At 55.3% G+C, this 18,390-nt stretch overlaps 2 protein-coding genes across 3 annotated transcripts in view; one reads left to right on the forward strand and one right to left on the reverse strand.

Annotated features, from left to right (window-relative positions):
- Nucleotides 1–7,024, reverse strand: part of TRAPPC12 (trafficking protein particle complex subunit 12) — a 76,023-nt gene extending 68,999 nt beyond the window's left edge. Inside the window, exons 1-2 of one of the 2 annotated variants that reach the window (XM_058668320.1) lie at nt 6,822–7,024; nt 4,640–5,805 (exon numbers count right to left, since the gene is read on the reverse strand). In XM_058668320.1, coding sequence (XP_058524303.1) covers nt 4,640–5,800 — 1,161 coding nt within the window. In that variant the 5' untranslated portion in view covers nt 5,801–5,805; nt 6,822–7,024. Of the gene's footprint in view, nt 1–4,639; nt 5,806–6,769 lie in introns of both variants that reach the window. The other variant, XM_058668319.1, reaches the window with a different exon arrangement.
- A 4,809-nt stretch (nt 7,025–11,833) lies between these two features.
- Nucleotides 11,834–18,390, forward strand: part of EIPR1 (EARP complex and GARP complex interacting protein 1) — a 92,167-nt gene continuing 85,610 nt past the window's right edge. The window contains exon 1 of the mRNA XM_004582578.2: nt 11,834–12,037. Within this exon, the coding sequence (XP_004582635.2) occupies nt 11,996–12,037 (42 nt within the window). The 5' untranslated portion in view covers nt 11,834–11,995. The remainder of the gene's footprint in view (nt 12,038–18,390) is intronic.

An 18,390-nucleotide genomic window follows, 5' to 3' on the forward strand; every position in this document is an offset into this window, starting at 1 on the left:
ACGTCCCTGCCAGGCGTGCCCACGTGTCCCCTGTACCCCCTCACACTCCCTGTACTGACCCACGTCCCTGCCAGGTGTGCCCACGTGTCCCCTGTACCCCCTCACACTCCCTGTACTGACCCACGTCCCTGCCAGGTGTGCCCACGTGTCACCTGTACCCCCTCGCCCCTCACACTCCCTGTACTGACCCACGTCCCTGCCAGGCGTGCCCGCGTGTCCCCTGTACCCCCTCGCCCCTCACACTCCCTGTACTGACCCACGTCCCTGCCAGGCGTGCCCGCGTGTCCCCTGTACCCCCTCGCCCCTCACACTCCCTGAACTGACCCACGTCCCTGCCAGGCGTGCCCGCGTGTCCCCTGTACCCCCTCACACTCCCTGTACTGACCCACGTCCCTGCCAGGCATGCACATGTGTCCCCTGTACCCCCTCACACTCCCTGTACTGACCCACGTCCCTGCCAGGCGTGCCCACGTGTCACCTGTACCCCCTCGCCCCTCACACTCCCTGTACTGACCCACGTCACTGCCAGGCGTGCCCGTGTGTCCCCTGTACCCCCTCGCCCCTCACACTCCCTGTACTGACCCACGTCCCTGCCAGGCGTGCCCGCGTGTCCCCTGTACCCCCTCACACTGCCTGTACTGACCCACGTCCCTGCCAGGCGTGCCCGCGTGTCCCCTGTACCCCCTCACACTCCCTGTACTGACCCACGTCACTGCCAGGCGTGCCCGCGTGTCCCCTGTACCCCCTCACACTCCCTGTACTGACCCACGTCCCTGCCAGGCGTGCCCGCGTGTCCCCTGTACCCCATCACACTGCCTGTACTGACCCACGTCCCTGCCAGGCGTGCCCGCGTGTCCCCTGTACCCCCTCACACTGCCTGTACTGACCCACGTCCCTGCTAGGCGTGCCCACGTGTCCCCTGTACCCCCTCACACTGCCTGTACTGACCCATGTCCCTGCTAGGCGTGCCCACGTGTCCCCTGTACCCCCTCACACTCCCTGTACTGACCCACGTCCCTGCCAGGCGTGCCCACGTGTCCCCTGTACCCCCTCACACTCCCTGTACTGACCCACGTCCCTGCCAGGCGTGCCCGCGTGTCCCCTGTACCCCCTCACACTCCCTGTACTGACCCATGTCCCTGCCAGGCGTGCCCGCGTGTCCCCTGTACCCCCTCGCCCCTCACACTCCCTGTACTGACCCACGTCCCTGCCAGGCGTGCCCACGTGTCCCCTGTACCCCCTCGCCCCTCACACTCCCTGTACTGACCCACGTCCCTGCCAGGCGTGCCCGCGTGTCCCCTGTACCCCCTCACACTGCCTGTACTGACCCACGTCCCTGCCAGGCGTGCCCGCGTGTCCCCTGTACCCCCTCACACTCCCTGTACTGACCCACGTCACTGCCAGGCGTGCCCGCGTGTCCCCTGTACCCCCTCACACTCCCTGTACTGACCCACGTCCCTGCCAGGCGTGCCCGCGTGTCCCCTGTACCCCATCACACTGCCTGTACTGACCCACGTCCCTGCCAGGCGTGCCCGCGTGTCCCCTGTACCCCCTCACACTGCCTGTACTGACCCACGTCCCTGCTAGGCGTGCCCACGTGTCCCCTGTACCCCCTCACACTGCCTGTACTGACCCATGTCCCTGCTAGGCGTGCCCACGTGTCCCCTGTACCCCCTCACACTCCCTGTACTGACCCACGTCCCTGCCAGGCGTGCCCACGTGTCCCCTGTACCCCCTCACACTCCCTGTACTGACCCACGTCCCTGCCAGGCGTGCCCGCGTGTCCCCTGTACCCCCTCACACTCCCTGTACTGACCCATGTCCCTGCCAGGCGTGCCCGCGTGTCCCCTGTACCCCCTCACACTCCCTGTACTGACCCATGTCCCTGCCAGGCGTGCCCGCGTGTCCCCTGTACCCCCTCACACTCCCTGTACTGACCCACGTCCCTGCCAGGCGTGCCCACGTGTCCCCTGTACCCCCTCACAGTCCCTGTGTTCTTCCGCTGTGGCCATCCCGAAGGCTCACTTGGTTTTGATTTGCATTTTTTCACTCATTGGCGGTGATCTCTAGTTCTTCGTCTTAAACACAAATCCTTCTAAGAGAAATGCAACCAGTCACTTCAGCAGCAGGCAGAAATCCACCCTGTCTGACGAGATCCAAGGCAGATGGCCCGAACGCTGGCACTGGCTTTGCCACACACTGGGCTGGTAGCTGGGCCCGGCCACCATTCTGCGTCCCTGGTCCGGCTCGCCCTCGGTGTCCTAGAGGGTGGCTGTGTAGGATACGGCAGTTCCCTGCTAAACCATCAGCCACACACAGTTCCATTTCCGCTCCCAGAGGAGACCCTGGGCTGGGTCACAGACCTTGCTGCTCCGCGGAAGCATTGAGCCCAGCGGTGCAGCTGTGGAAAGCAGAGTGACACTAACAGTTTGGGCTCTCTGCAAGCTCCTGGGGTTTCTGACACGAGGGCTAGTGGTGGCCTGAGAATGGTCCCAACACTGACTGTGTGGGCTGCCCTCACAGGAACCCTGTCAAACCCCAAGTGCATGAAGGGGGGGAGGAGGGAATCAGAGAGCAGCACGAGAAAGGGGGGCCCATTCCGCCTCTGGGACTGCCGCGGGGGGCCGAGACGCACCCCTCGCCGTCACACACAGTGCCACTATTCCTGGTCTGTCCTGCAATGAATCAACAAGCCGCACACGCACAATTCTCCACCTTCCTTCCTTACTGGCTCCTACAACTTCTCATTTACTTCTTTAACAGGAACAACCAAACAATAGCTAAAACTACAACCATGAGGAGTGGGAAATGTGTAGGCTCCTCACACAGCAACAGCTGTTTGAAGTTTAACTTAACTCTGAGTCCTCTAGTTTAACTTGGACTGCAGGCAAAGTCATTCCAGAAACAAGCAATTGTCTTTACATACTTTATAACACTGTATCACAAATGGAGGGAAATAGGTACTAGCAGATGAGCAGCCCGGGGGGATGTTTGAACCAAGTATTTCGAAAATAACTGATTTAGAACAATGGTGGTAGAACTTGTCAAAAGGGAAATTCAACAAAATGGTGAAATAAATACTAGAAATTTGGTGTGCCTGGAAATCAACAGAGAAACTGCTTTTTGTTACAGCAGCCTAAAGTCACCTGCAAATAGTTATTCTGAACTAAGCTCAATTGTGGGGCTTTTTTTTTTTTGAAGCCCAGAAATAAAATGTTCTTTAAAGAACAGTTTATGAGTGAAGAGACACTGAGTGAGCAGGCGGCTGGCAGGCCTGCTCTGCGGGAGTCAGAGCCACCTGGGCACTGGACTGGTTCAGCTCTGCCTACCGGGAGGGCTCCGACACTGCACCTGCCGCTGCAGAGCTTCGGGACAGCAGCGGCCACTGCAGGGCCTTGGCACTCTGTCCTCACACCCTGAATGCTCGCTGCTGCCCCCTGGTCTGCCAGAGTGAGTGCATGCCGGGTCCCTGGGGCCCGGCTCTTGGTACCCTACTGAGGCAAGCTTCCACAGTCCTCGGCACCAAACCTCGACACAAGTATCCCATCGTATGAATGAGATGAACCCAGGTGCTCCACCAGCCTCCTGACGGCGGGCACGGAGGCTGCTTTTCAGTCTGAACAACTGTAAACCACACTGATAGCCTCTCCCTCCACAGCTGCAGACCTGCACGTCAGTCTATTACTTCTTCAGAGCTGCGTTAAGAGTGGAACTGAGGGCCTGTGCGGTGGCCTAGTGACTAAAGTCCTCATCTTGAACACGCCGGGATCCCATATGGGTGCTGGTCATAATCCTGGTGGCCCCGCTTCCCATCCAGCTCCCTGCTTGTGGCCTGTGAAAGCAGCTGAGGAATAGCCCTGAGCCTTGGGACCCTGCACCTGCGTAGGAGATCCAGAAGAAGCTCCTGGCTCCTGGCTCCTGGCTTCAGAACAGCACAGCTCTGGCCATTACAGTCACTTGGGGAGTGAATCATCGGACGGAAGAGCTTCCTGTCTCTCCTCCTCTTTCTATGTATCTGACTTTGCAATAAAAATAGATAAATCTTAAAAAAAACAGAGTGGAACTGCGCCATGCGCCATGCGGATACACATTACTGAACAATGTATCGCTGCCTTGACAATCGGCAACAAGCTGAACTCTAACTCTTCCCAGCCTCAGCATCATGTTGCATCCAGCCCAGGTAGGAATCAACTTTCTGGATTAGGGACCACACTAAGCAAAGTCTGCACCAACACCCCCAAATCCAGCCAAATCTGAAACACCTGGAGTCCCCGGCATCTAGGACATGAGACACTCAACTTGTACCAACTTCTGCTTGCAAAAGGGCTGCTGTAGGCTAGTTTCCAACACTCGAACGCAGCCCTCACCTGGGAAGGTGGAGAGCGGGGCAATCTGATTAGCACTGCGCCTGAACACCTGTATGTCACCATGTGGTACACACAGCAGGTCATTTTATTATTGAACCTATAAAAACTCTCGTTGTATCAAGCAAGTTGCACATAAGGAAACTTTTTCCTGATTTCTGGAGAAGTCTACAGAGCCCCCAGTCAACACCAGACTCTCCCCACGGGTCCCTCGGGGGCTCGGGGAACACGCCCTCCCAGTGCTTTGGCAGAAACGGCCACACACCACCTCCTACCTGAATGTTGTCGAACCTGAGCCCTGGCATGGTGAGGCTCTCCTTGCCCACGAACACTGTGCCGCCCTGCTGGGTGGCCACGGCGGCCAGGACATCCCTGGTGCGCTGGCTGGGAAGCCACGCATCGTTCCTCCGGTCCATCTCGCTCATGCTGAGCGCTGTGGCGAAAGGGTCGTCACTCCCTGCAAACACAGCCTGGATCTGTGAAAACGGTCTTGGGGAGTCGGGCATGTCCTGCAAGGCCGTGGAGGCCCTCGAATCCGATCCCTCCGTCCCCAAAGGATAGGGAGAGTCAGAGGGCCGTGGGGACTTCTCTCCCACCGGGGTGCTCAGTGGAGACAACTTGTCTGGGCCAGAGGAGCCCGCGTGGGGATTACTGACCGACGTGAAAGTGGACGTGGTGAAGGAGTCAAAGAAGCCAGAGGCTGCTGAGTTCCCGCTCACTGTATCCCCAAAAAACCTGCTCAGGCTGGGGCTGGGCCGCACCGCCTGCGGAGGGGTCTTGGCGGAGGGCTCGCTGGCGCTGCTGAAGCTCGGAGATTTCACCATCTGCGATTCGAAGCCATCCTGCAGGAAGAGCTGCGGCTGGGCGGCTGTGGGGCTCGCCTGGCTGAAGATGGTGCACACAGGCACCGGCTCGTCTTTGGCCGGCCGGCTGGAAGGTACAGCTGGGGCCGGGGCTGGGGCCTGCTCCTCTGCCCGGGGTGCCAAGCCCTCGGCACCTGCATCCTCCAAGACAGGAGTGCCCGCTGCCTCCTCCTGGGTGGGCTCCTCCTTCAGAGAGGCCCTGCTGTCGGAGGTCAGGTCAGAGAGGTCTCTGGGCGTGTCATCTGTGTCGGCCTCGCTGCCATCACTCGGGGAGCGCAGCCCTTCGGCAGCTGCCCCGGCCAGGCTGGGCTCCGAGACATCCCGCAGGCAGCCAAGGTCACCGGCGTCATCTTCGCTGTTGTTAGGGGAATCTGAAATGAGGACACTCTCCATCATGTGCTCGTTGAGCTTATCCAGGAAGTTGCTGGTGTCCTCTGAGATGCTCCCGTCTCCGCCCAGATCGATGGTCTCCTCGGGATACAAGAGCGGCCCCTGCTCCGCCTGGGGGGCCTGCGGCGGGACCCTCTCCTCCTCCGCGGACACACTCAGGTCAGCACCCGCGGCACCCTCCATGCTTCCTGCGGCACAGAAAGCAACCTTAGCAGCTGGCCGTCTCCGCCGCCATCAGCCGCACAGTTACCGGTGTTTGGCTCAGTAAGGCACACCCACGGTGTCCTGCAAGCACAGCCGGCACGCCACCACGCGCTGGCTCCAGAACACTCCTCTGGAGAAACATCTAGTTGACTCCCCTTGGACAAGTCCCCTAGCCCACCCTCGCCCCCCACACTACTCCCTTTCTCATAGGCGCCTCCAGTAAGGGACACCACATAGCATGCGTCTCCCAGGGGTGAGGGGAATGACTCCCCTGGACACAGACTTCGCTGGTTCATCAAGCTACCTGTTCAGACTGGAGTAGGGTGATTCTACGCTCTAGCTAACGTTAATATTACTAATACGAACCCAAATGTACAAACAGCTTGGAAACCCTGCTTCCCGTGCCTCTAGCTATCTGCCAGGCATAGGGGTCCAGGGCCAGGTGCTTAATTCTATTTGTACGTTTCTAGGGGAACCACACGGCTCCCACAGTGGCTGTGCCACGGTCCATTCCCCTAAGGAGCACAAGCCACCAGCGTCTCCAACCCTCTGCTTATTTAAACTCATCTTTCATATACTCTGGCGGTACTGTGCCCTCAAGATTCGGCGGAAGATCCCTTTTTTACATGCTCTCCCTCCTCCCTGAATTGACAACGCGGTCAGGTGTAGCGCTCACCCCAGGCAGACACGGCTGCCGAAGCGGAGACCCCGGCTCCAGCAGAAAGGCCGGGCTGGCACGGGCTGGTGCAGCCCACAGCCCACAGCCCACTGGAGGACGTGGAGGGCGAGGGCAGCAGCGCGGCCGCAGCTGGGCGCCCGGGGACCGCAGGGCTCGGAGGCGGGAGAGCAGCGTCGCTGCCCCGGTGGGGTTCTACAGGGCAGATGCGGACCCCACCACAGACGCCCCTCTCTCTTCCTCCCTGGCAAAGGGCGGCCCGGGCCCCTCACCTGCCATCCCGCCCGCAGGGCTGTGCCTGGGGGTCACCTGCGGGACACTCACGGTCCTGGGAGAAGGTGACGGGAGCCCGGAAGCAGGGAGAGCACTCAGGGCACCCACCTCCCAGCGCGCCAGTGCGCCTGCGCGCGTTCACTTCCGCGCATGCCCAGTGCGCACGGTGGCGCCCTTTGACCTCCGGCCGCGCCGGTGGGCGGGGCCTCCGGGAGCAGGGCGGAGGGAGTGGACGCCTTGCACCTGCTGCTGCCTTCAGGGCGGAGGGACGTCTGCGGCTTACTGCTTCTGCTGGTCCGCAGCCGCGCTCAGTTCTGAGTCACCCCTAAAACGCTTCCGGGGGTGGGTGCTTGTGTTCTCAGGCGGCATTGTCCTGGAGCGTCACACATGGTGCCCCCTAACACAGCAAGTTCATGTGTAAGACTGTGTGTGCACTGACCGGTCCAGTGATCAGCTGCTGGCTTAGCTCTGTCCGCCCCTGGACCTCCCTACTGGACACAGTAATGGCGAAACAGATCAATCCACAGTCCTACGTTGGTCTGAAAGTGTTCAGGTGAATATAATTCCATGCCTCTCCTTTTACATCAAAATCTAGAAATTATTCTTAATTTTTTTTACTTTGAGGGTATCGTTTTAATCCTTAAGCCTCTAAAATTGTGAAGGCTTCTTTCTTGAATGTATCTTATTTACTGTTAAAAAGCAGCACATAAAGAAATTTATGAAGAGTTGGAAATGTTTATATACACATTACATTGAAAAGTGGTTGCTTAGTGTGAAATTCACTCTGACTCCTGAATACATTCTTTCTCAAACACATATATACATAAACATTAAAGAGATGAATGCAGGCATATGTAGCATATGTATTCAAACACACTCAGGAACGTCTGGAAGGACAGGGCTCAAACCTTGCATGTTTCTTTGGGTGATTAAAGTAGTGGAGGTAGGTTGAGAGACACAGACGGGAAGGCACCACAATACATTTAAAATGTGCATTTTGTTTATTATATAGATTCGATTTTTTTGGATAATTCACACTTTCACAGACATGGTTGCTCACACAAAATTTATCCCTTTCAGTCCCTGAATTTCTTTACTTGAACCCTGACTACGTTTGAGTGTGCATCCTGTTTCCAAGGTGACTTCAGCACAGAATGGATGCACACTGGCCTAGGCTAAGCACTGATTAATACATACTGGCATCTGCAGTAAAACAGTCAGTGCTTGGATCTGAAACATATAAATATAAAAAGTACAGATTTTCTTTTGTGTTTATATATATGCATATGTGTATACAAATCTGTACATATACAGATACAAAAAGTACAACAAAATCTAGAAATGGTTCTAATGAAGTATTTTGAAAGGTACGCTGGTTCTAAAACTAGGCCTTTTGTGCCAGTTTACCAAGTCATGAATGCAGAAAAGAAAAACAAACAAACAAACAAACAAAATGAAAGCAGTTCCTGGAGGAAGTTAACAGCGCTGTGCTGCTGACCCGCGAGTGATAAGGTGAGGCAGCCGTATTTCTTGGATGACTTTAGTGTTCTTGTAGTGTGGTAGGCAGCTAATTCAGGGGCATGAGTTTGGAAGCCACCCCCCACCACCTAGGCGGTCCCTCCTGCCCACCTGTGACTCTCACCTATCACCTGAGAGGAGGTGGTATTGCATTGTTGTGTAACCACTCCCCTCACAAGCCCCCATAAGGAGGGGCTCACTCTCTTGCTCGTGTGCTGCCATAGCTCTGGCAGTCCTACTTTTGGCCTCCCCAGTATCTCTGAGGACAGGTATCCCCTGAGCATCCCGACCTGCAGGACACGACGCTCAAACCCTGAGGGTGGACTGGGAATGCCGGGCTGGTAGCCCCGGACTGCTGGCCCAAGAAACACACGGACACTCATACTTGGTGGAAGAAAGTGCCTCTCTCTTTATTTTTACTCCTCATATATACCTTCTTCTCTAGGGCAGGGGGAGAAAGGCAGGGGTTTCCTGGGAGTAATTATCTTCACTGAAGCAGGGAAGGAACTAATCAGCTATATTGAAACAGGGGAGGAACTAATTATTTGAACAGGAACAAGGGTGGAGGTTTTATTCTGCTTGCTCTACAGAGGATGTTTTGGCCTAATATCCTGCTTGCTGTAGCTCTGCTTGCAGGCTTTTGCAATGCAACAGGCTGTCAGGTAGGCCAAGTCTAAGGCCGGTAAGTCTGTGGCTCCTAACACCTGAGCAAATCCCTGTGTGTCTGTATTCCTCACCCTCTCTTTATTGCTTGGGTGGACAATGGAGATAACAATGTTAAGATACTTTGTATTTCTGGTTTGTGTGCTGTCGGGAGTTCCGGAGGGGTGAGGCCTAGCGGTGGTGGAGTGTGGAAAGCGGGACCAGGGAAAGGTGGATGGCTGCGGCTTTGTGTGTCCAGGTTATTCGCTGCATGTCTCTTAGGATAACTTACATTGCTGGGGAAGCTGGGACATAGGTCTTTAGCTTAATGGATGGACTTGAGGGTAATGACCATTTGTTCCTCTTGGGGTGACAATTGGCTGGATTGCCATATGGACTTGTGATTTGTTACTTCTAGGGGGCCCTGTTATCACCAAGCTTGGTTAATAAAACTGCTTAATAAACCTTAGACATGTCTGGCGTGGTCTCACTCACATCCCATAACATTCTAATCCAAGAATAAGTCTGCTACAATGTGCCCTCACAGCCACTAGTCCAAACCAGAGCGTGGCCCTTCCTCTCTCCAAGCCTGTGATGGCCACGGGAGAAGGGGAAGCTGCAGAAGCCAGTCTGAAGCCAGCAGAGGGTGAGAGAGAGAAGCCGCCTCCCCTCCATACCCCACTGGGCACTCCTGGACGCTGAAACAGTATCCAAAGAACCTGCCAGGGGACTGATGAAGGGGGCTTTCCTCAAAGCAGGTGGACTGCCTGCATTCTTCATGTGCAGTTCAGAACACAGGCTGACTCTTTTTTAAAAAATATTTATTTTTTTGGGCCCGGCGGCGTGGCCTAGCGGCTAAAGTCCTTGCCTTGAAAGCCCCGGGATCCCATATGGGCGCCGGTTCTAATCCCGGCAGCTCCACTTCCCATCCAGCTCCCTGCTTGTGGCCTGGGAAAGCAGTCCAGGACGGTCCAATGCATTGGGACCCTGCACCCGCGTGGGAGACCCGGAAGAGGTTCCTGGTTCCTGGCTTCGGATCGGCGCGCATCAGCCCACTGCGGCTCACTTGGGGAGTGAATCATCGGACGGAAGATCTTCCTCTCTGTCTCTTCTCCTCCTAGTGGCTAAAGTCCTCGCCTTGAACGTGCCAGGATCCCATATGGTTGCCGGTTCTAATCCTGGCAGCTCCACTTCCCATCCAGCTCCCTGCTTGTGGCCTAGGAGAGTAGTTGAGAATGACCCAAAGCCTTGGGACTCTACACCTGTGTGGGAGACCTGGAAGAAGTTCCTGGTTCTGGCTTCGGATTGGCATAGCACTGGCCATTGCGGTCACTTGGGGAGTGAATCATCGGACAGAAGATCTTCCTCTCTGTTTCTCCTCCTCTCTGTATATCTGACTTTGTAATAAAAATAAATAAATCTTTAAAAAAAATAAAATGAAGCCAAGGGCCCAGGGCCTTGGCCTAGTGGCTAAAGTCTTCGCCTTGCACATGCTGGGATTCCATATGGGCACTGGTTCTAATCCCGCAGCCCTGCTTCCCATCCAACTCCCTGCTTGTGACTTGGGAAAGCAGTCAAGGAAGGCCCAAGGTTTTGAGACCCTGCATCCACACAGGAAACCCAGAAGAGGATCTGGGCTCCTGGCTTCAGATCAGTGCAGCTCCGACTGTTGCAGTCACTTGGGGAGTGAACCATTCGATGGAAGATCTTCCTCTCTGTATATCTGCTTTTCCAATAAAAATAAATAAATCTTTAAATTGAAGCCAAGTTTCACTTACCATCCTGAAAACCCCACGGTGCTTAACCACTATGCTAAATCTACCCCTGCCTACAAAATAAACGATGCACACTGCAGTGTCCTGAGGCCTGTGGGGAAGGACAGTGCGTGGCCTTAACAGCCATGTGTGCAGATTCTGCCACCAGAGCAGCCACTGGCAACCACATGCTCACTGCTCACTGCACAGGTCGGTCTGAGGACTTCCCAGAGATTCCAGTGTGCTCATGGAAGCTTCACTCTGCCAGCAAGGGCCGTACACTGAGCATGAGCGAGCAACAAAAGCCCATTGGCCCCTGTGGCAGCACGGAGAAGGCAAGGGCAGATGTCAGATTCGGGAGGAAACTGTGTGATGAGGTATGTGTCTGTAATGTGTATGCGGAGGGATGTGTCCATGTGTGGAGGTATGTGTGTACATGAGGTACTGTGTGTGTTGGGGGGAGTTGAATGTGTCTGTGTGGTGCCCATATGTGGATGGTGTGTGTGTGTCCAAGGAGTGTGATGTGTGTACAGGGTTCATGTGTCCTACATGTGCATGTAGAGTGTGTGTGTGCAGTGGATGGGGATGGGATGTGTCTGCGTGTATGAGGTACTGTGTGCGTACAGGGGGTGTGTGTGTGTGTGTGTGGTGGGATGTATCCGCGTGTATGAGGTACTGTGTGCGTACAGGGTTGTGTGTGCGTGGTGGGATGTGTCTGCGTGTATGAGGTACTGTGTGCGTACAGGGTGTGTGTGTGTGTGTGTGTGTGGTGGGATGTGTCTGCGTGTATGAGGTACTGTGTGCGTACAGGGTTGTGTGTATGGTGTGGCCCGGAGATCCTGGCTGTCTCGGAGCACCGCGGGCTACCGACGCCGTGCTCTTCGGGGTTCCCAGCGGTGCCCTCCAGGCCTTTCAGATCCTCCTCGTCCTCCAGGGTCCTCGGGAGGACTCCGCGGGCCATGCCGGCCGCACTTCCGGGACGCCAGCGGGCCGCACTTCCGGGACGCTCCGCCGACGCGCGCAGACGGTTCCGGGGCGTTCCGGCCGCGCCTCCCCGTCGCCCCTCTAGAGCAGAGGCCTGGATGGGAAAGCACTGGGCGTGCGCACGAACCTGGGCCCCGCTGTCATTGGCTGCCGAGGGAGCGCGTCATGACGTGCTGAGAAAACAGGAAGTGGCCCTCCGGGCGCCGGTGCGGGCCTCCGAGCCGGGAGGAATGAATGGCGGCCCGAGGCTCCGCAGCCAGGCCGGGGCGCGCCGGCTCTAGCCGGGAATAGCAAGTGCTCGGCCGGGGCGGGCCGCGTTCCCGCAGCATGGAGGACGACGCGCCGGTGATCTACGGGCTGGAGTTCCAGGTGGGCCGCTCGGCCCCTCGGCGGCCGGGGTGTGCGTGCGGAGTCCCAGGGCCTCGCAGGGGCTCGGGGCGTCGTTCTTCGGGCGGGCGAGGAGCCTGCGGCCTCGGGTTCCGCTCGGGCTCCGGACGCGGGGCTGTGGGCGCAGGAGCAGATGTCCACCCCAGGGGCTGACGCTCCCAGTAGGGCCCCGGGTCTGCGTTCCTGCTCCCGGAGCCTCGTGTCGGGGACGTGTTTGGCCGGTGACCCCCGTGTCATGACAGCTTGGAGCTCAGGAGAGGGGCTTTTTGTGCATTGAAGAAGGCATCTGGGTGGCCTGCGCTGGCCAGAAGTCCCATTGCTGAAGGCCTGCTGACGACCACCAGGGTCCTAACTGTTCCCCTTTGCAGGGGAAGCCACCGTCTGGTTTCGAAAGCAGCTTCTCCCAGTCTTTTATCTCCTGTGTGTACACTCCGACTGGATACGGTGTGACGGGAGGCATCAGCCGCCCACTGTTAGTACTTGTCTTCATTTAGACTCCTTTTGTAGCTCATCAGAATTTCTCTAAAGTCAGGTTTACGGAGAAAGAAGAGAGGGAGAGAAGTCTTCCATACGCTGGTTCACTCCCCAGTGGCTATAATGGCCGGAGCTGAGCCACTCTGAAGCCAGGAGCCAGGAGCTTCTTCTGGATCTCCCACGCAGGTGCAGGGTCCCAAGGCTTTGGGCTGTCCTCGACTGCTTTCCCAGGCCACAAACAGGGAGGTGGATGGGAAGCAGTGCAGCCGGCCATGCACTGCGGTGCGGCGGGTGAAGGATTAGCGAACTGCGCCCAGCACCGGCCTCTCCTGAGCCTGCAGGTGAGCCTGCCTTCGCTGTGCCTGCTGTGTGGAGAGTGTCGTCAGACACTGCACACACCTGCCGATGCTGCCGCCATCCCACACACTGGCCCTGGGTTTCTCCTTTTTCTTATCCATGCTCTTATTCCCCTTTTCCCAGAGAAGTGGTTGCTCTGTTGGCTTTTCTAGAGCTTTTCTAAAGCCACATTTCATCACACAGTTAACTGCGGTGTGCCACGGCTGGTCCCGTTCTTAGGTCGTCCGCACCTCTGCCTCTCCGCATGCCGCCCTCTGTCGTCGTGCCCTGAGCTGGGCCTTTTGGTCACTGGTCATTCCCTCGTGTACATTGTGTGGGCTTGGGCTTCAGTGGGCCAGCGTATCCCTCTGGCAGGAATGCTTGCAGCACAGGGCTCTGTCTGCGCGTCCTCGCATTGTCACCTGGCCTTGCCACAGCATGGCCTCGTGCCTCCTGCATGCAGCCAGTGACGGCATCCTGGATTAGTGCCAGTGACTGCCTGCCCTGCCTTTATGCTTACCAAGTGCCACCAGCCTGCACACTGTCCTGTCACCTCGTCTGGGCGATGGCATTGCCCTCAGGCCGTGCACTTGCCGTGGTGAGCTGTGCTGCTGTGACTTGCCGCTCCTGCGTGTTCTCTCTCTCGTGACTTCTTGACCCCGCCACCTTTCTGCGTATCCTGTGCTTTGGATTAAAGGTGGCTCCGAGTTTTCTTCAAGACCGAGTTGGTGTTCTTTTGTTCTCCTTGCTTTACAGGGTTTCCTAGGGCTGAGAAGAGAGACTTGGAGTCTCGCTGCTCAGGCACAGCCTGGTGCCTGGCCTTGGTACCACAGATGGCCGTAGCATGTATGGAGTGCAGAGTGCAGGTGGAGTGACTGGTGGAGGCTGGCTGGCACACTGCTGGCTCGTAGGGCACAGTGCTGGAAAGGGTTGCGGGAGTTGAGTGAGGGCTCTTCTCACTGGAGCGCTGCCTTTGGCATGAATGGAAGGGGGAAAGGAGCATCAGAGGGAAGCCAGATAAAATGAAATTTATTTTTAAAGGAAACAGGGAGAAATGAACATGTTCTGCTGAGCGAGCAGACACCCAGGAGGAGCAGGTGTGTGTGTGTGTGTTTAAAGATTCTCTATTTAGCTAGTTCTTACAGGATTTATTTATTTTTATTGGAAATGATTTTACAGAGAGGAGGAGAGACAGATCTTCTAAACACTGGTTCACTCTCCAAGTGACCGCGTCGCTGGTGCTGAGCTGATCTGAAGCCAGGAGCCAGGAGCTTGCTCCAGGTCTCCCATGCAGGTGCAGGGTCCCAAGGCTTTGGGCTGTCCTCCACTGCTTTCCCAGTCCACAAGCAGGGAGCTGGAAGGGAAGTGGAATAGCTGGGATATGAACTGATGCCCATATGGGATCGCGGTGCATGTAAGGTGAGGACTTAGCTGCTAGGTTACCACGTCAGGCCCGAGGAACATATTTGAAGAGCAGCCAGAGCTCTTTGGCTAGGGAGCTGGATATGGGGCGATGTCGGGGGACAGCCCCTCTGAGGCTGGGCAGCTGCAGGGGAACATTTGTGAAGAATCATTGTCTGGGAACTGCTCCATCCGGGCAAGCAGCTGGACGCCATTTGGAACTGGGGAAAGTTTGCGTGAGCTTTGAGACTGGTACCTTTTGTGGTGAGGTGTGGCATCTCTGGCGAGGCTGTCTTGCTGATTTCTGGACCTCAGCCTTGCTAGTTGCTCTCATGGGTGCGGCCCACCAGTGATGGAGGCAGACATAATGGCTTTCTTTGTGGGAGCCGGGGAAGCACATGGAACGGCAAGGCGGGACCTGATTTTGACTTGTGCTACACATAGCTTTGGGTTGCAGGCTGGGCTCTGACTTCTTGCTTGTTGGCAGTTCTGTGGCTGTGTCCCTATGGCCTGTGGGTGTGTTGGGCTAAGGGGGACCGGTCCATCCCTCCTGCCTGCTGCTGCTTTCAGTGAGCTGGTGGTAGGCAGCACACAGCAGGAGTGTCTGTGACTTGTTTATTGCAAATTGGATCTTGTTCCCACAGATGACGTTGCAACACCTGGAAAACTTACCTTTCTGCCTAGACTCAGCTCATTTCCTCATTACTCAAGCAGAAAGCACAATTACAGACGTATGCTGAGATTTGTCCCCAAAATGGCCTGAATTCATTACTTTCTGCAGTAAAGTCCCGGAGAGATTGTGAACTCTTGAGATTTCACATGTGTTGAAAGATCCATATTGAACTTGTGTGTAAGAGTGATTTCCCTCTGTCCTCTTGTTTGCTGGACCTCAAGGTAGCTCCCCTCTGCACAGCTCTTCCGGGAGGACGTCGTGTTGCGTGCCCGTGCCTGCCTGCTGCTGCAGGGCTGCACCCCTGGACCCGGCTCTGTGTGTTTGCTCACCGGTTCTGCACTCCTGAATTGCCCATCTTGGTCAGGGCAATAAAAACTAACAACATTTATTTCTTGTGTGTATGTGTGTGTGTGTGTGTGTGTGTTTTCTATTTTGAAGGAACACCTTCTTGGCTGACACTGTGCTCACAGGAGCATCTTGATCCACGTGGCTCTGTTGTCACTGCTCACAGGAGCGTCTTGATCCACGTGGCTCTGTTGTCACTGTGCTCACAGGAGCGTCTTGATCCGCGTGGCTCTGTTGTCACTGTGCTCACAGGAGCGTCTTGATCCGCGTGGCTCTGTTGTCACTGTGCTCACAGGAGCGTCTTGATCCACGTGGCTCTGTTGTCAGTGTGCTCACAGGAGCGTCTTGATCCACGTGGCTCTGTTGTCACTGTGCACGATGCCAGTGGTTTTGGAATTTAATCGTGCACAATTTTATCTTTTACTCTTTCAGTGCAGGTGGTATTCTTGCAATGAATGGTGTTTTTTTTTAATTTACATTTTTCTTATATATGTGTTTTTCAATTAAAATATTTATTTTTGTCGATGTTTACATAGTTGATCATGGTGGGAATGGTTGAGGATTAGGTGAAATGGGTGAGAACATGTTTCTAAATTTTCTTTTTTCTTTCCCGTATCTGGGGGAAGAAGGAGATCCAGGTAGAAGCCGCACCTGGCCTCCCACCTGCCTCAGTACCTGGGGATGGGACGATGTCACCGGAGTCCCCGATGTGGAGCACGCTCTGAGGGTTCTGCTCAAGCGGGTTTAATAGATCTGAAATGCTGTTGATCTTGCCGATCTGAGGATGAGGAAATCCTCCCGAGGTTGGTTGGCTGACATAGTTCACCTTAGAGTCTCCACTTGCGCAAGTATTTGCTGTCATCGCTTGGCTGGGATAGTTGACTGATTTGTTCTGCCCTCCTTCCTCTGCTGTGCCTTTACTCTCATGAGAGCATGTGTATTTGAAGTCAAGCCTTGAGTCTCACAGCTCTTGGTCAGCTCCGCAGCACCTACTGTGTGCAGCAGGGCATGGTCAGTCCCCAGGAAGCCTTCCCTCTCTGAGGGCTCTGCTGGGCCTTGGTGCTCTGCAGCACCTACTGTGTGCAGCAGGGCATGGTCAGCCATTCAGTGCTAACGTGAGCATGGTCAGTCCCCAGAAAGCCTTCCCTCTCTGAGGGCTCTGCTGGGCCTTGGTGCTCTGCAGCACCTACTGTGTGCAGCAGAGTGTGGTCAGCCATTCAGTGCTAACGTGAGCATGGTCAATCCCCAGGAAGCCTTCCCTCTCTGAGGGCTTTGCTGGGCCTCGGCTTTAGGGGCTCGTAGGTTTTCTCCTCTGGGGTGGCCGCAGGTTCCTGCACGAGGGTCTCTCGGCCCCTTGTGGAGGGGCTTCCTCTGGGTCCTCTCTGCTGACTTAGGTCTCAGCCTGGCAGCTGGGTCCTTGTCTTTTGGGGTGGGGTGTGGTCAACGCTGTTGGGCGTTCTGTGCCCCTCCTGGATGTTGTTTCCCAATTCTTTCTCCAGATTAAGGAAACTTTCCTTTATTATTTCATTAAACGCAGGTGTAAACCCAGCTTCTCTTTCTGCACCTGCTGGAACTCCCATAACTCTTCTATTTGGCCTCTTAATAGTGTCTCTTAATTCTTGAATACTTTTTTTAGCTTGACCCAGCTCAGCTTCCAGCTTTTTGATTATTTTACCATTGTGACAAGAAGTATCTTCCAATTTTGAGATTCTTTCTTCTGCCTCATTCATTCTGTTATTGGGAATTTTCCACTTAATTTTTAATATGCTCCATTGTGTCCTTCATTTACAATAATTCAGCTTGATTTTGTTCAGTGTTGCTATTTCCTATATGACATGCTCCTTAAATCCTTGAACTCCTGCATGCGCCTCTCTGTTGAACAGAAGCTTTATAATGAGTTTTCTGAATTCTCTATCCCCCATTTTCTCAATGTCATCTTCAGTTAACTCTGAGGTTGGCAATGGCTTTTTCTCTTTTGCAGGAGAGAGTCTTTAGTAATCTTCATTGTGCCTCTGTCTCTTCTTTTGCTCTTGGTCATTGTATTTCCGATTAGCAGATTCTTCTCCTTTGGGCAGGTTTCTAAGCTGTGTCACCCACAGGTCTATAATTTTATTTTACTGATTGCGGTTAGTGCACAGTTCTTTGTAGTCACTTGTGCCACTCTGCAGCAAGTGGCAATCAGTATGACGCACGGAGCTCAGTGACTTGGCTCCCAGCTCAGCATGTGCACAGCTCACTGCTGTCCCTGCGGTCTCAAAGCCTTTGCCACCCTGTGAAAAATGGCATCTCATGTGCCACTTGTGGAGTTCTTGATCTGCTAGCCATTAGATGAAGGGGCTACCCGCACCTATTTTGGGTGGAATCTGTCGGAAGCCACGTCGGTGCAGTTCACTGAGCCAGAAATGAGTGCGTGCACTAAGCTAGCTCAGTGCGTGTGCAGTTCTCTCCCTCCCTACACAGAATGATTCGGCTCTAGGGGGTGAGGGCACTGCCCCGCCTGTTTGGGATCTGCTGCTCTGTCTCTGCTCTGGTCGAATCAAACAGACCAGCGGGCCGGGTAGTTCTTTGGGCTCACCTCCTGAGCTCCTGGTGAACGCCCCTTCCCACCTGGTTGCTGGTTCAGTTTCGCTGGCTGCCGCTAGGCTGTCACTCACCGCAGCAGCACACAGTGGGCTCCACTGCTTTCCTGTGTCTGTCAGTCTCCGGGGCCCCTCTGCTGTCAGCCTGTCCTCTCCCGTTTCCTGGAATGTGTCCTCTCTGCTTCATCCTGGCTGATGTTTCTCCTGTGTAAACGTGTTCTCACCCTATTGGGCCATCTTGATTCTGCGCATGCACTTAATTCTCCGATTTTTGAGAGTATGACTGTAGAAATGGTCGTTTGCTGTTGTTGAAAGCTAGGAGTTGAATGAAAATTCTAGAACTTTGGGTGTTCTCTTGCTCCTAAGGATCTGTTGCTCTCTCAGGAGGCTTGCTGACCTGGAAGCATTGGGCTGTTTGGTCACCTTCCACTCAGTGAGAAGACCCGGAGCTTTCCTTGGTTCTGACTCGTTGGGTCTTGGTTTTTCCTTCTTACTGGGCTGCAGCCCTGTGGGTAAACGCTCTTCTT

The sequence above is a fragment of the Ochotona princeps genome, chromosome 8 (assembly GCF_030435755.1).
Source record: "Ochotona princeps isolate mOchPri1 chromosome 8, mOchPri1.hap1, whole genome shotgun sequence".
In the NCBI taxonomy this organism is placed as follows: Eukaryota; Metazoa; Chordata; class Mammalia; order Lagomorpha; family Ochotonidae; genus Ochotona; species Ochotona princeps.